The sequence below is a fragment of the Parasteatoda tepidariorum genome, chromosome 2 (assembly GCF_043381705.1).
Source record: "Parasteatoda tepidariorum isolate YZ-2023 chromosome 2, CAS_Ptep_4.0, whole genome shotgun sequence".
NCBI lineage: Eukaryota > Metazoa > Arthropoda > Arachnida > Araneae > Theridiidae > Parasteatoda > Parasteatoda tepidariorum.
The window spans coordinates 100,921,915-100,939,493 of NC_092205.1; the positions used below are offsets into that span (position 1 = coordinate 100,921,915).

Below are 17,579 nucleotides of genomic sequence, written 5' to 3' on the forward strand. Positions count from 1 at the left end.
TGCCTTATTGGTGATTTTTAAAAAAAATATTATGACATTCAAAATATTTAAATTTTTTTGACCATTCTAAAAAACCACATAATTCATTAATGCGAGATGATATTTTGAGTTAAAAAAAATTGTAGCTTTGCTTCGTAGATAAAGTACTTAAAATATGGATTTTTTTATTTTTCCTGTCGGAAGAGTTTCGAACAGGATCCGTACGCAACGGGAATTATCAGGGACAACGAGAATCGAAAGAAAGAAAAAAAGTTAGGGAACAGCGAACTTTTTCCCCCAAAACCGAGAATTGTGAGGAAATTTGACACCCTATCGTGTTTCACTCCCGTTTGCATCCCTAATATACTTAAAAATAAAGTATATTAGGGATGCAAACTTGCTCAAATGCTTTCGCAATTAAGGATTTGAAAAAAGAGAGACCGTCATGAAGTGTACAATCGAGATTCTATTATTCTTAAGCGTTTCTGCGGAGGGATGTTGGAGTTAGGAATTTGAAACCTCTTCCTTGAGAATATTGACGTGTTTTTTTATTTTTTTTATTTATTTATTTTTTTTTATTAAGTTTCGCCGGAATTTTTCGTAAATCTACCTGCAAAAGTCAGGGAGAATATTTCTTCTTTCTAAGTATGAACTCTGTTCGAAAAATGGAAAAACCTCACCAAATGGACAATTCGGATAGATGAAGATATATATATCCCAAAAAGTATATGAATTTTCTGTGTATCGTCTGCGTAATTGATCCATTTAATGTAGGGTGATTTTTTTTCCTTTAATCATTTGGGCGGGGGGGGGGGGANGGGGGAACTTTGCGAATACAAATTTTTATTCTAGAACAGTATAGAACACGAAAGATAAATTCAAGTATATCTCAATGTAAAACGCTAGTGCATGACAATGGTTTTTTTTTTTTTTCAAAATTTATTTATTTTAATCCACTTACTCCCGAGTACAAGATGTAATTGTTTAATATTTTAAAACTAAGTGATTTTGTATAGATTTTAATGTCATTCATTTTAGTTCCGAAGATCAACTTCAAAATGGCGGATTCGACAATTTGGCAATCGAGAATGTCAGATCGTAGCAATTATTCATGACTGTCAGGTTAAATTTTGTCCAAATTTCAATAAATTATTTTCCTATAGAGCTAAACTAAAGCTCTGCTTCGAGTTGAAGACACCCAAACTGTGGTTTCTTTATTTTCCTCGGTGTTAAGAGTTTTGAAAATTTTTTGCTACATTACATTTTTGTTGCAACAAAAATAAACATCAGGAACTGTGAAAAATTAAAGATTCATCAGATTAACTTAAATTAATAGAATAGGGGGGATATTTTAAGCCATCTCGACGTCAAGCTCAGAACTACTGAACCTTATTACAAATTAAATGAACCGCAATATTTGTCAAATTCTTTATGGGTGTTTTTCGAAGTTCTTTCACCTTTAGAGAAAAAAATCACAATCTAAGTATCTTAAATTGAAATATATTTATTTCAAATGTTTGTCTACTGTCTTGCAATAAATAATTGTCTGAACTTATGAACGGATAAATAGATAAAATATTTTAGAATGTTATGAAACTTTTTTTTTAAAATTTGGCTGACAATTTTCGCCTTGATCACACATGCTTTCTATTTTTACAAAATTCTGTCTTTTTTTTTCATTATGACCTGTTGAGCCATTTTCATAATTAGCAAAGAAACCTTCTCTCTGAAGGTGAGCCGAACTTAAACAAACACATAGCTGCCAACTGTACTGGATTTTCCAATAGACTACTGGATTTTGCCAGTTTCTCTTAGTCTACTGGTTTAATTAAAATTCTCCTGGTTTTTGTACTTTTTAGAAAATTCCCTAAGATTCCTGAAAAAATTCCTGTTGAAATAGAGTTCTTGTACACATTATTGCTTGCTTGCTTGAGTATTTAAATAAGTATTACTAATGCATAATGAGGTGAACCTCTTTAATAGAAATCAGTTGAATACTTTTTTTGTTCTAAAGCGTTCTTTTTTTATTTTTTTTTATTCTGAGCTATCTTTTTAAATGAATTTAAAAAGAAATTTTCGACTATCTTTGATGAGTTAAATGCCTATTCATATTCGAAATTATGAGCTCACATAATGCATAACATTTCAAATATGTTTAATGTCAATCATAACTGGAAAATGTATTCTTCTATTTTGATGACTATAAAAATCTCTAAAATTCCCTATGTATGAAAGATTTGGTATATTATACTACCATTCTCATGAAATTTATCTTATCTACTGGATATTTTTCTATTAATGTTGGCAGCTATGCTGACAGTTATCCAAAATAACTGCAACAACCTCACAACAGTTATATAAATGTCACATTTTTCGCTACAAAGCGTTTTATCATGCGATGACCGAACCCTTAAAAAATACTATACTAATGGTGTAGTATACTAATAACCAATGACTTTTGTAGTCTTCATTATTATTGAGATTTTTTCTTACGTCTTTTTTTCTTCTCCGAGTTTAATAGTTTTTATACTCCTAAAAAAAAAAAAAACTACAACAAAAACGGTGTGATGCATGGCTGATGAAAGAAATATGCATGATGCATCTATCAAATGTCACGTTCTATGCTTTTAAGAAGTTAAAAAGACTTTTCGACGCGGCTGTTTTACATCGGCTGAGTATGAAATGAATATTATTTTTAAGTATGAAAAAGAAGAGAGAGACGTCTTTTCTGATTGATCAGAACTTGATGCTGCATTTCAGAAGTTTTCATGCAGTATAGAGGGGAGAGAATAAGAAAGAATGGCGCATTTAAGTTGAGCTCACGCTAGTTTGCGTGGATGAGTAATGGTGATTCTTGAAAGATCTCCATTTATGTTGCGTTATTTTATTTTTTTAATTTAAAAAAAAAATCGTAAACAGGAAATGTTACTTTAAACTTCCGTAACCTGTTTGTTTGCTTATTCATTTTCCATTATTACTAGTGATTTGTGGGGCAAAGACGGGGAAAATGCAATAATTAAGTTAACAAATTTAATAAAAGAGAACCCTAGCAGCCATCTTACCTTGGCCCCAGTGGGTCTCAAAATGGGCGTTCCTATATGAACATACACCGAGGGACCACTATTGGGATGTCTAGATTTTTTAAATAGGGGTCCTATAGGAGGCCAATATCGGGCTATATACAATCAATATACGGCTTATATTAGCTGAACAATGACTGTAAAATATCGGGTGAATGGGACAATTCTATATAGGGCCGATATGGGTTGAAAAGTGGCTGTGAAATATCGGGTGAATAGAACAATTCTATATAGGGCGCCGATATGGGTTGAAAAGTGGCTGTGAAATATCGGGTGAATAGGACAATTCTATATAGGGCCGATATGGGTTGAAAAGTGACTGTAAAATACCGGGTGAATAGGACAATTCTACATAGGGCCAAGTTTCGTGAATATTTGTTCAATGAGGGCCCAAGATAATTTGCAGCTAGGGAAGGTATGACAATTAATACTATCGACATCGAAAGCTGGAAGTTGGCTGCACGCAGCTCTGCAAGTTAAAGAATAACTAATTAGATAGTTTTTTAAACATTGAAATCAATCGAAGTTCAATAGAGGGGCGCTGCTGAATGAGGAAGTTGGACGGATGATTCTTTCGAGGATAATGGTCTCGCGGTCCAATGACTATTTCTTATGCTGAATCCATTAATAAATGTTTTATTAAAGTTTACCGTGTTCAGCTTTTGCCTTTTCAGAGTAAAATATTAATAAATTATTAATAAATATTAAAAAATTTAAATGTATTATCTATACTATTTATTTTACTCTGTTATTATTACATTTTTAATTTTGTTTGTTTTCTAAATTGAGAGTTTAAAACCAAAAGAATTGAACGAAATTATATGATTTTAAAATAAACCTATTTGAATCGTTGTCTAGAAATGAAGATCGGATTGACATGACTCAGTCAATATTTCATCTATTTTTATTCAGCAGTTAAAAATATCATTTATTACTAAAGCCCTGCGATCAGTACATTTCATCATCATCAATGGCTCGACAGCCCAAGGTGGGCATTTGCCTTCTCAAGAAGTTTTTTCCAGGCTAACCTTTTTCCTGTTAGTGTTTTCCAGTTTTTAAGACCGAAAGGTCTTTCTCTAGGCCATCTATCTATCTCAAATTCGGCCTGCATCTTTTTCGTGTGACAACTGGTCTGGCATTGAAAACGCTTTTTGTGGTACTGTCTTCATCCATTCTGATTACGTGGCCTGCCCATTTTATTCTTTGTACGTAGGTTTAGGCTATTAAATACATTCAGTGTCAAAATCATTTTAGCTCAAATATTTTAATTTTAAATAACTAAATATAAAAATCTGAAGTCAAATTACTCAAGTGTGGCACTTAGTGACAAGCGTGGTAGGTAGGAAGAGATAAAGAAAGTTCTGTGCCTAGGACCCCCGCATTTCTTGATCAGGCCCTGCATGAGCATTAAAATAACTTTAACACAGAGAGTGAGACATTCCTCAATTCTAATTTACTTGTTCTTGTGATAGTTTAAGAATCAATGAATTGCTTCCACAGAATAGTTAAGTTGTAATTGTTTCAGCTCAAAGGAAAATTTGGATGATTTGCTGGACTTGTCGCCCTTACCTATTGTTCCTCCTCCATCTGAAGTCAAGATAGAAAGTAGTGAACCAACTATCTCATCAAAACCCGTACCCTTGCCAAGGAAGAAATCTTTAGGGAAGATAGAAATGACCGAGAATAAAAAACCAGAGGTATTTTAACTTTGTTATGTTTTTTTTTCGCATAAGAAACTTCTTTTTTTTATTATTATTATCAGAATAGCAGAAAGATTCTTTTGGCTGGCCCTTTTCTCTACAGAATTAATTATTCTTAGGAGAACACTATACCACAGGAGAAACGCATCTAGGCAAATTCTGCTTTACGTGCACTAGTAATTTAAAGTATATAAAAAGGTAAGTTCACGTAAACCATGAGGTTTCAAGTGCTAAAAAAGATTTCTTTTCTTCTTCAAAATATAAGCAAACAAATTATGACAGGATAAACGCATTGGCGAACGTAATCCTGCTCTATTTTGTCTGTATTTTGAGAAAAACACTTTTTCAGCACCTGAAACCTCATGGTTTACTCTTGCTTTACCTGAACTTGGTCTTAACTGTGTTTTAAATTACTGATGCAGATAATACAGAATGTGCCACGCCCTATTGTGTATCTTCTTAAGAGGAAGTACCATACTTTTTATTGTGTGTGTGTCACTTTAAATTATTATTTTATTTATTTTTTTTATTTGCTTTATAGGTTAACTCTGTCATTACGGAATTATAATTGAAGTCTTTTTTTCGTAGGTCAAAAATATTTTATATATATATACATATATATATANATATATATATATATATATATATATTGTAAGTATGCGTAAAAATATTTTTTTTCCTACTTATAAGCTTACTAATAATTATTTAAAACAGGATTATTCATTTTTGTGGGTCAAAATTTTTTTCGCATGCGTGCCAGAATAAAAGACAAATTCATTCGACATTTTGTTCCATTTCAATTTTTTTTTTCTTAAATAGATTAGTTTCAGTTTCTTTTGTTACGATATCTCGCTTAAATATTAGAATATTAGTTAAGGACCTATAGTGTTTGTACTTTTTTCATACTGAGAGCAATGATTACGAATAACCCATTAGTAATAACCCATTTGTAATCATTGCTCTAATTATGCATGATTAATTGTAAAGCATAATGTAGTTTTTATTGATTTATATTAGTATTAATACAAAAATGTGTTCTACCTATTTCAAAGTTTTTCACATTAATCTTATTCAGAAAAAAATTCTTGATTTCTAATCCAAATGGTACAAAGCATTCATCTTACGAAATAAGAGCAATTCGCATGTTGTACTAGTTTTACTAAATTGCAACTTTGAATTTTTATTTTTTTGATTGTTTTAATTTATATAAAAAATACTTTTAAATAAAATATGATTGATTGAAAGTTTTAAATAAACTTGCATATGTTGTATAGGTGTTGCCCCGTAAAGTGTTTTTGAACAAGAATGAAAATGTTTCAAAACCTAAACCGCCAGTCACTTCACCGAAACCAAGTGTAGGAGGGATGAAACCAAAACCACCTCTGAAACCAAAACCGCCACCAAAAACCTCAAAAAGGTCGGAAACTGGATCTGCTGATTTGGATTCTGAGAATGCTAACAAAGCTGAATCTATTGATAATTCATCTTCTAGCATAACAGATGGATTAAAAGAATTAGATATTATTAAATACATCGAGCAAGAGGAAAAGTCTTTGGTTTCAAACCTAAGTCTTTTTGATTAACTGTTTCGAGAATAAATTATTATCACCACTTTCTATCATCCTATTAATAATGTATGTATTTTTTTATTAAAAAATTTTTGATTTTAAAGGAGATAGTGACTTTTCGTGTTGTAAAAATAATTGAAAATTGTATAATTTCACAGTCTATCTATCATCTATGTTTAAATGCATTGTGATTATTTCTACAAGTATGTTAGCTTTCATTGAAATATTTTTTTCTGAAAAAATTTGGCGTAATCGATTATTGTTAATTTTTGTACTCATGATTTTATTTGAATTTAATGATTTTAATTAAATTATTTTAATAATGTTATATAATAATTCCAAGTAATAGAATTTGTTTTCATTTTAAAATTTATTAAAGCTCATAATTTTAAAAACTAAAATTATTCATGAAGCTATAACTTTTTCATAAATTTGAAAACTTAATAAATAGATTACATGAAAATTTTTACAAATGAATTTATTATGTTTTAATTTGCATAGTTTCTTCCTCCCTTCTTGATAATTTTTAGGTTAATTTTGATCAATTTTTAGCTTAAAATTCTCTAATAGAGCCATTTATAAAACACCTTCGAATAATTTTTACAAAATTGAGTTTTTAAAACTTGAAATGCACTTCTTAAAATTTTATCTCTCTGCATGTTCCTCTAATTAAGTGATCGAGTATGAATTTTTGAATATTGCATGTATAGACGTGTTTAATGTGTTTTAGGTTGCTGGTTAAATTTGTTAGAATAAAAAAAAATTTTTATTACTGCACGTGCTTATCATTTCCACACTGCTATCACCATAAATGTTTCTAACTTTGGTCTGATGCATTCTATCAACTTGCCAATAATTATGTATGTATGTTAAATTAGATTTAATCCTCATGTGTGTAATCTTGTGTGATTAAATTTTTGTTTCCTTGTGTTACTCTGCAAATTATGGTACTTAGCTGGGGGAAATCCATGCATTGCTGAATCCTCCTCTTTTCAAGATATTTTATCCTCCGAAAATTTAAATTTTCTATAAAAATTTGTAATTTAAATAATATTTTTCTCAATAAACTGTTATAAAAAGGAAATGAGTGACTGAAAATTTAAGAACAAAGCTTTGTTGAATTCTCTACCATTACAAGAAATAATGAACTAATTATTATTATTATTATTTTTTGAAGATCTGTTTAAGAAATTTTTAAATAAAAGGACTTTTTGTAACAAGAATAAAAAAAAACTCAATCCAAATATTTTGGAACTAAATATTTATTGAATGCATTATTTATGAATTGATGTTTTTAGAGTTTCTCATTTATTTTATGATATACATTTAAGACAGTGTTTGATTTAGCTGTTTAAATTTTTATTTGTCGTCAAAGTATTTTTTTTAATCATTTATTAAATTTAAAGTAGGTTGTTTATTATACAAAATTATATTATTTGTTAAGATGAATTTTGTAAATAAAATATTTATAATTGAAATTATTCTTTGGCTGATTTCTTTGTGTGTGTTTTATCTAAAAAAATTTTTTTATCTTTTATTCAGAATAGTATTTTTCAACCATTTGTCTCATAATGTTTGAGGAGAAGCGCTGCTATTTCTTTTGAATTTTTTTCTGCAATAATGTGGAAAATCTGCCATTTACTGCTAAGTTTCATTAACTTGCAGTAAATGGCAGATTTAGATGAACTATTTGATATTGCAATCAACGAGGTTCATCCACTTTTTCACTAAATAGAGCACTTATCTCTACTGGAGTTTTGTGCCCGATAGCTATGCAAGTTTCGATCGTTTCCCTACATTTACAAGCGAAATGTATAGTAGTTTTTTCGCCAATGAGAATTTATTATTAATTAAAAGTTAGACCACTTATAATACTGCTATACAGTTAGTTAGTATTACTTCTGCTATTGAAGTAAACCTCGTTAAAAGTAAAAGATTTTAAACATTTCTTTTTCTAATTTTCAGTTTTTGTTGGTATGAGCTCACCGTTTTAAAATAAATGACAGAATTATATGTCTGTTACAATTCGAAATTATGAAATCAAAAATATAAAAATTTCTTATTCAAGTCCATTTGATATCGATCATGAATGGGAAATATTTTTAATTTAAGCTTATAAATACTGCAGTTTTATTGTTCGTATGTATTATTGAGTACAAAAAAAAATCTTAAAATCCTGTATTTTAGCTATTACGCTCTAGTTAACATGAAATTAGTATTATTTCCTAAATAATCTTTGATAATAGGAGCTATGACTCAAAATTTTGGAAAGATATTATTAAAATGTTGCTTTAGTCTCTCAATAAGTACTTCGCTTTTTAGCAAATTTAAAAAAAAAAATCTATTTATACAGCCTCAGGTGCACTTAATCTTCGCCCTTGACATATATCTTTTTTAGAAATGAAGTAAAAAAAAAATGCTCGTTAGGGGTCGTAAATTAACGCACAGTTATTTAAAAAGATGGATCTCATTTAAGTAATTATTTTACGAAATATAAATAGATATGCTAATAAAAAGGCACATTAAACGTTTTTATCAACATTTTGGGGTTGATGTTTTCGTTAAAATTAAATAATTTTTTGTACAAATTATCTAGCTAATGTGCAAATTAAGATCTCAAATTACTTAGGTCATCTGCAAATTACGTACCAGGCATTCGTTAAAGTGAAAATACTAAGATATCACTCGATTAAAAAACTTCTGTGGCGTCAAAAATCTGTAAATGGAAATAAAAGTCTACATGTTTCAAGCGTTTAAGAAATTGTTCCCATTCTCAAGACTTGCCAAACGTGATCGAGAAGAAACATTTGAAAATTTTTCTAGTCTTGAAAGTCTTTATTATAAGCACCTATTTTCGAGTGCTTGAAACATGTTGATTTTTTATTTCCATTTGCATATTTTTGAAGTGAATGAAGTTTTTTAATCAAGTGATATCTTAACCGCTTCAGTTTCTTGGAATTATTCATTTAATGCTAAGATTTTTGGTGGAAGAACAGCAAAATTTTTGTACGCTTAAATTGACATAATATCGCTATCTGAAACATCAAGTTACTTCAACCAAACAATTAACGAATGAGTTAATAGAATCAATCATTTTAAAAACTGTAATACAAAGAATTACTTAAAATGTTTAAAATATTATTAAAATTAAGATAATTAACTTAATCTTTTTTTTTCATTAACATATTTATTTATGTTTCAACATCTGACGAAACTAGTCAATAAGTGATACTAAAATATCAACAAATTTGGCAATAGAATGAGAGTGACACACTTTTGAACTTAAACGATTCGTTATTGCGCTCATTAAAAATGTGGAAAACTCTTGATTCCGCGTTCCACTAATTAATCTAATTAATTTATTTTTCATAATCATATTTAGTTATTTTATAACATCTAACAACAAAATTTCAATATCTTGCAAATAAGACATGCTTTTTCGCATGTGGGACGGGATTGGCTATTGCTTAATTTTCCGCCCTGCAGCAAGGACACATTAAATATTTATAACCTGTGATGAAAAAGAATTTGAACCTCGCTCTCTCTTTTCATGTAGATAGTTCATAACCAAATTATACTTCATTCAAAATAAATTGTTTCAATAATGCCTATCTTTTTGAACAGCGAGTATTGAAGCGACGAAAAAACAAAAATTTTATCGAAATCTCTCAATCTTTCAAAATGATAAAAGTATCAAAACCACTTCAATGGGTAAGTGAGGTAATGTGGGTATCTCGAGTCTGATTGGTTGTTAAAACGTAGACTCTGGTTTGTGTTCTTTCCTTTCTATTTCGAGTTAGCTTACCCAGTCAAGTATCAATTCTCTTAAGTGATACATTCTATAATCCTTCACAATGATTTCAATTCTTTCACCCTATGTTTCTTACTTAACACAAAGACGGGAACGAAGTCATTTAGAACATAAACAAACTAATTATGCAATGAAGTACACAAAACAAAAATATATCACGTGTTATAATAAAATGCATAAACAAATAATAAATCTGGGAAAGAATTATATTTCAACAAATTGTGCAATGTGCGACAATAACAACAACGTGCGATAAAGCGCTGTATTAAATTAACATTCTAACTTATGTTGAAAAACTTAGCTCAACTTTAACTCGCCATTTTGTTTATGGACGATCAGCTGACTCTGACGTCATAGATCACGTGTGTGGGTTTGTTGATATTCTTGAAGTACTAGTATCCAATTGCATGATGAAACATATAGGTGGCTCTAATAATCACTCTGTTTTCACCGGGCAGGCAATCAAACAAGTTATGGTATTTTCAGTGCCATCTTAGACTGTATTAGACGTTTAAGTAATTAGACTGTATTAGTGCCAACTTAGACCTTTGATTCCCCCCCCCTTCCAATTGTATATTTATTACCGGTCCCTAATGTGCATACTTTTTTAAACTTCATTTTTGACTAAAAATATGTATTAAGGGTAGTCATTACGGAACACCTTGTTACTTCCTCCTATGAGCCATATTCAGTGAAGCGCACTTTTTAGAACTTTACAAGAAGCTAAGTCGGGAAAAATGCAACCTATAAATTGTAAGTTAACGATTTCTATGTTCCCTTTTTAGGAACTCGGACTGTTCCCATCTATGTTTTTACATTCTTCTGTATGTTGTTCCCGAGGGAGGGACTGCCATTTTGTTTAAAGGTGACACATTTGTAATAGCGTCTGGCGATCCGTCTTCTTCAAAAATTATGACATTCTGTGTTGACCAGGAAGAAGGATATATGTAACGCAAAATATATACCATAATATATTTTCTTTTCCTCCTCTTCTACTAAACAAGCTTTCAAGGAAACAAGATTTAAAGGCATTACTTTTTGGGTAAAAGGGAGTTTTTGACGCCCTCACAATACTGATTACTTCTTCACGTGAAGACAAAGTACATCTCTCCTTAGTTTTCATTTTATTTATTTATGTGTTTTTTTTTCGTCTTCGAATGATGGTTGATACATTGTTTTATGCTAAATGAAATCAGGTTAACTCATTTGTTCACGAGTCGTCATTTTATCTTATTTTCTGTTTCCACAATGCAGAAAAGTCTTCAACATCTTGAGATTTTATTATTATTTAAAAAAAATAATTGTGCTTTGAAATGATGAACAAATAGTAGTTCTTCATCTACATTGAAACGTGAGGTATTGATACAATACTTTGATACTGTATTATTTCCCTTATTGTTCTTAACTGCAAAAAATTTTGGTGTATAATTGCCACAATTTTTGATGTTGAGATGAGCTAAATACATTTTTAAGCACAAAACTGCAAAAAATATAATAAAAATATCAATTGTTTAGAATAATTAGTGCGAGCATATTTCTAAAAATGTGTTTGTTTTTAAAGGAAACGTTTTTGCATTAGGGCCATAAATTTATTCTAATACTCAAAGAAATATGTGTTGTCAGTAAATAAACAAACAAAAAATAATTTAAAAGAGAAATAAAATTATAACAGTGAAAGCGCAAAAAAAAAGTGTCTACAAATTTTAGTTTACTGTATTACAACCATTGTCAGTATTTAGTCACTTTAAAAAAAATAAATTAGTTTATCTCTACCACAAAAATGGTGACAATTACACAATTTTTTTTTTACAGTGCTGTAGTGTGCTCCGCAATTTGCTTTCTGTCTATATTAAAGAACGTGAACAGCGGCGCTACTGCTGCCGCGGTTCAGCTTTTCGTTGCGCTCCGTTTGGTGTGCAAAAATTATAAAACTTAGAAATTTGAAATTGCAAAGGTATGTAGAAAAACGTGCGGAGTACGATAAAATAAAATGAAAAAATTTATATTTGATAGTTATTTAAAGTATTGACTACTTTTAAACTTGTAGTAAAAAATACCCTGAAAGCCGATCTGCGTCTCGCTGAAAGGCAACAATGAAGTTAAAATTTGACTTGTTGAAATAACCATTTATAATTTTGAACTGAGCCCAAGTTTTTTTTTAAACAGAATTCCATTTTTTTTTAAAGTTATTGCAATTTTTAGCGTTTTTTTTTAAATATTAACTATTTATTAATTATAGAAAATCTCTCCTGAGAATCGAGATCTTCATTTCAGCTTGCTTTGATGTCAGAAGTAAAAAAAAAAAAAAAGAAAAGAAAATCGAGAGATATTAGATGCTGCCAGATATAAATCATTACGTGTATTGACATTATTAAAAATAAAAAATTTAAGAGAAGAGATTAAATCTCCTTTAACACTAAAAAGACTGAAACTTAGTATGTACCTATATAACTAATGTGTAACGAAATTTGTTTAAAATTAATTTTTAATATTTTTTATATTATTTACAGTCATACAACAAGTTATTAGTAAATATTAACTATAAAGGAAAATTATATGTTGTACAAAAGGTCACAAAATTCTGAGAAATTGTGTCATTATATACGTCATTGTTCTTCCAATTGAAATTAAAAAGCAATCTAGACAATCAATTAAAATGACAATCTAGTGTTAAAAATGGTTTGGCAACTAACTTAACTCTGAAATGAGTCACCAAAATAATTAAATTACGATAAAACAACTATTTCTGAACCTATTAGAATTCAATTTTTCACAATAATATTTAGAAAACATAAAATTAATGTATTTTGGCTTCATAAATGCACCTGTTCAGAGGCACACGAACAGAAAGTTCATAATAGGGAAGCGTCTCTAGCGGCGTACGATGACATTATTAGTCACGGTTTGTTGTGCAAGTCTCAAGCCTTATTTTATGTGGTATACCTTCCTTAAAGTGAGTCCTTATATCTATGAGATACCCTGTATGAAAAAATACAGGCTTATTACATATTTAAAAGTACACCTTGCTGTTAAAAGTACATAATTTAAATCAACAAACTCATCGGTTTTTAAAATTTAATCTGAGTTTTTGGTAAATTTAATGTCTGTTTAAATATACATTTTTTAAAGTGTTTATTTGTTTAGCATTAAAGTAACAATTGTGTAATTTATATAGCCGGTAGAAGAAGTAATACTCATAATGTATATTACTTCTGCTCGGCCAAAAAAGGGACGCATAAAACAGCTTTTGCATCAAAATTCCGCGATAAAAAAGCTAAGAGTCATAAAATTTACTAAAGTGTCAAAAGCACCATTCGCACTTCAATATCTTAAGTTTTATATATTTTTTTTTCTTCCTCGCCCACGTTATGAGGGAGTTTTTGAATTTGCTTTTTTTTATTCCTTAGCCGCAGATCAAGTTTATTCGCAACCGTATTCGGTTGTGAACATAAAAGCTAAGTACGTTTCATTGTATACATGGAAAAGCTACGTCCCTATATTACTGGATAAGCAAGGGATTTTAATGCGAAAGGGAAAATAAAAGTGTATTATTCTCCATCCTCGAAAATACATCCTCCAAAAATCTTGCGGCTTTCTTTTTTTTTATTCTTTTTCTTTTTCTCCTCCTTTCCAGTCCCTCGCGTAAAGTGGTAGATAATGCGAGTAAATATCGTTTGCCAAACGGAGAAAAATGGCAAGAACACCTTGCGTTGATTCTGGAGAAAATGGCTATTGACGTAGTAGGCAACGCTATAAAAATTGAAAGAGGGGCCTAAGAGAGCATGCAAACACTAAAAAAAGGTATGGTGGAAAAGACAATAATCAGGCTGAAGTTAGTTGGGAAACATTAGTCTCCTATAATGGTTAGTCATTTTCGAATAGAATTTTTATCGTTTGCACTTGAAGTTTTTGTCAAAATGGCAACACTCACCATCAAAAATGCATCACGCAGAAATGCTATGTCATTTGACGAATTTGTCCATAAATAAAATTTGCTTCATATTTCACGGTTGGTATTTTTGTCTATCGAAATGTATTGCCAAAAAGTGGAAAGGAAGAAAAAAATGTGAAAAAAAGTGAGGAAAATTCCCCGGCTAAAAACGCTCCGTTATTTTCCTTTTCAAAGTTTTCTTTGGTGAAAGTAAATAAATAAAAATTTCCTTCTGTACTCGCAGCAAATCCAGCTTTTAAGCATTGTTTATACATACTACGATATGTAATGCTCCGCCACTATAAAATTGTTCGTTGCATATAATCTTGTTATAAGTGGAGCATTCTATTGATAAGAACAGTAATAGTTATGAAGGATTTTCTTAGAAAGAACTTGAAAGCCCCTTAAATTAATTTGATGGAAAAACTTCCTCACTGGCGAAAAGAATAACAAGCTTGGCCCACTTACTGGTGTGCATTTCGGACATTTTTTGTTGTAAACCTTCTACGTAATTTTTTCTCCTTTTGCTTTTTAAACCCAAATCAAATGTCTATCGTTTTATTTATTTAAGCTTCAGTAACAATTTTTTAAAAGATTGAAAACTGTGAAAAATTTCAAACAATCGGTTATCAATTTCAAAACAATCGGTAAATCGACGCGCAAACCCCAATCGGTTATATTGCTCAAACTTAAACAATAACCGATATGAGTCATGATGAAAACGATTAATGATCAAACAATGTAATAAATTAAATTTGTTATGGGGAGGGAAAAAAACATTACAGTTTGCCTGAAAAAGTAATATTATAAATTGCATCACTGATCGCAAATGTTAGGTTGATAATGTAGTCTTTATTTTTAATTCTTCTCAAAAGTATTGTACACATTTTATACATAAGGCCTCAGTAGATATAAGTGTATCCACTGAATTCTGTGTATCTATGGAACTGTTTCAGTAGATATAAGAATTCGTTTCTGATTTATTTTCATTATTATTTTTAGTTAACATAAATTTGGATTTTGGTCGATAACTTACATTGCACCTATAAGTTTTATAGACTTTTTGACTAAAATAAAAGCAAAAATTTCTGAAAGAATTTATTATTATTATATATTATTATTTTCAGTCGATTTTGTCATACTGGTAATTTAAGGTTGCATTTTCCAAAGTTTTCTTTATTAAAAAATATATAAGTGAAATATTAATGAGTTGACTTATGCTAGAAATAAACTGAATGAGGAGATTTTTCCTCCTCCTGCATAATATTATGTTCACGGCTAAATAATTCATGATTGTCTTTAAAAATTATTGCTAATGAAATGCAATAACATTTTATTTAAAAACAAAAGAACTTGAATATTTAAATTAATTAAAATTAGATGACGATTTTGAAAACGCGCTCTTTAAGACCGAAACTACCCACTCTAAACTACCCCCACAGCTGTGTATGTTGGCGTGCTAAGACGGCTACGGCTATATAAAAAAAACAACTATGTATTACAATTTACAGTTAAAAAATTGACTTTTAGTCATAAAATCTAAGGAAAATAAGATAAATCCATAAAAACCATCTTCTCCCTATTTGAAAAATGTAACAAGAACATCAGTGAAAAATTTCCTACAGTTCTGACATGCGAAAATGTAAGACATCGCTTGTAACTTTCAAGTTTTACACTTTACTATTCACCAATTCCAAAATACAACATCGTGTGCAAAGTACCTAAAACTCATGTTTTCATCACTCACATAGAATCCCCTTCTAGTGATTGTTTTGGTGGCATAAAGAAGAACACTCTCTCCTGAGGGAAAGGGTTGAGGGAGACGTTCCCCTCAGCCGGTCCCTTGATTGAATTAGCGAACCCCTACCTTGTCCTTGGAGGGACTTGATTACAGGATTCTTTACTGTTGGTAACCCTATCTCCTCCATCACTTTTCCTTTCCCCTTGTAGCAACTTTGGAGTGGTGACAAAATATTGTTCCAAAAAAAGAATTCCATCGCAGTGGTTTCTATCAACGTGAGTGAAAGTTCGATTTAAAATACAGTCCACATTATGAGACGCACTCTAAGATTCTATGCAAAATTACGATTATCGGGTGATACTGTATTGTTTTTACCCGGATGAAACCGGTTAGCATTTATTTACATTCCTGTAACAATCGGTTAACACTGTAATGCAATACGTTAAAAATAAATACAAATGGGAAGTATGTAAGAAGTCTCTCGAATAAAGACCCATTACTTCCATGTTTAAATATAAAAGTATTGCCTATAAACTCGTGCAAATTATGTCATTATTAAAACACTACAGTGCTTCAAATAATTGGATCTAATTATTATAATATACTAATATAATGCTTGATATAATAATATTCCATATTTAATTTATATAATATATCGTCTAATTTATCCAATTGGATACACGAACGTAAACAAGTACCACATAAAAAAAGTTTCAGTCAATGAATAAAGCTGTATAGTATATACAGCAGGGAACCGATTATCCGGAATGATTGGGACCATCGCTATTCCGGATAACTGATTTTTCCGGTTTTTGGAATCGCTACAAAAAGCCGTTTTATTATTGTTAAACCCAACTAAAAAAAGAAAAAAAAAATTGGAAATAATCTTAAAAAGAAGAAAAAACGATGAAGTAATACACTAATGATTATTTCCAAAATGATGGTAAGGTGAACATCTTTCAAAAAAGAAAGAAAAATCCTAAAATCTTATAAGGAAAAAAAAAAATTTTTTTTAAAAATGGCGGGAAAATTTATCGAATTTCGTTCCGGTTTTTTGGTTTTCCGGTTTTCTGATTTCCGGATAACGGGTTCTGTACTGTACTGATAATTAAATGTTACAAATGTTAATTAAATGCTACATAGAATCTTATAGTGAGTCGAATAATTTGGTCAGGGACTGTAGGTAAGACACTAGGGGAGAAATATTTTCTACCAGCGTGAAAGAACAATGAACACTCATTAAAGATTGGAATCCTTTATGGTTACCGCTGTTTTATTAAGTCTATTCATTCGTATAGACTTAAGAAATAGTTATATTAATATTGGAATAATGAAGCTAAACTGTCATACGAGAATTTTCTAAAAAAACATACAATATGGGGTCGGAAAACAAAGTGAGAGTCAGGATGCCTTTGTTTTTTGATTCCCAAATCTTCCGATCCGTTCTTTGAAGATTTCTTCCTTGAAGCATCTGAAAAGCATTGTGTCTAATGTTATCCATCCAATCACCAAACAAAAGAATGTAGAAAGATTTGTATATTCTTTGACCAGAGTACACGCGAATTATGCCGTAGCTGCAAGACTAGGTGGAACTTGAATTTCTGCAGGATCCACCTCTGCAAAGTTGGTTTTTGCTCATTTGAGTATTTGTTGTAGTGTATCCAATTATAAATATCTATTGCTCTCTTTATTATGCTCTATTTTCCACTATTCAGATTTTTAACGAGTCTCCCTATGCTTTCTGACTCCACCTTAGTGAAAGTTGTTTG

General features: G+C 30.2%; 1 protein-coding gene across 1 annotated transcript in view; it reads left to right on the top strand.

The window, feature by feature from the left end:
- The window catches only part of LOC107455744 (HCLS1-binding protein 3), a 37,576-nt gene extending 29,768 nt beyond the window's left edge, over window positions 1-7,808 (top strand). The window contains exons 8-9 of the mRNA XM_016073425.4: window positions 4,585-4,756; window positions 6,034-7,808. Of these exons, the coding sequence (XP_015928911.2) occupies window positions 4,585-4,756; window positions 6,034-6,342 (481 nt within the window). The 3' untranslated portion in view covers window positions 6,343-7,808. The remainder of the gene's footprint in view (window positions 1-4,584; window positions 4,757-6,033) is intronic.
- The last annotated feature ends 9,771 nt before the right edge of the window (window positions 7,809-17,579 follow it).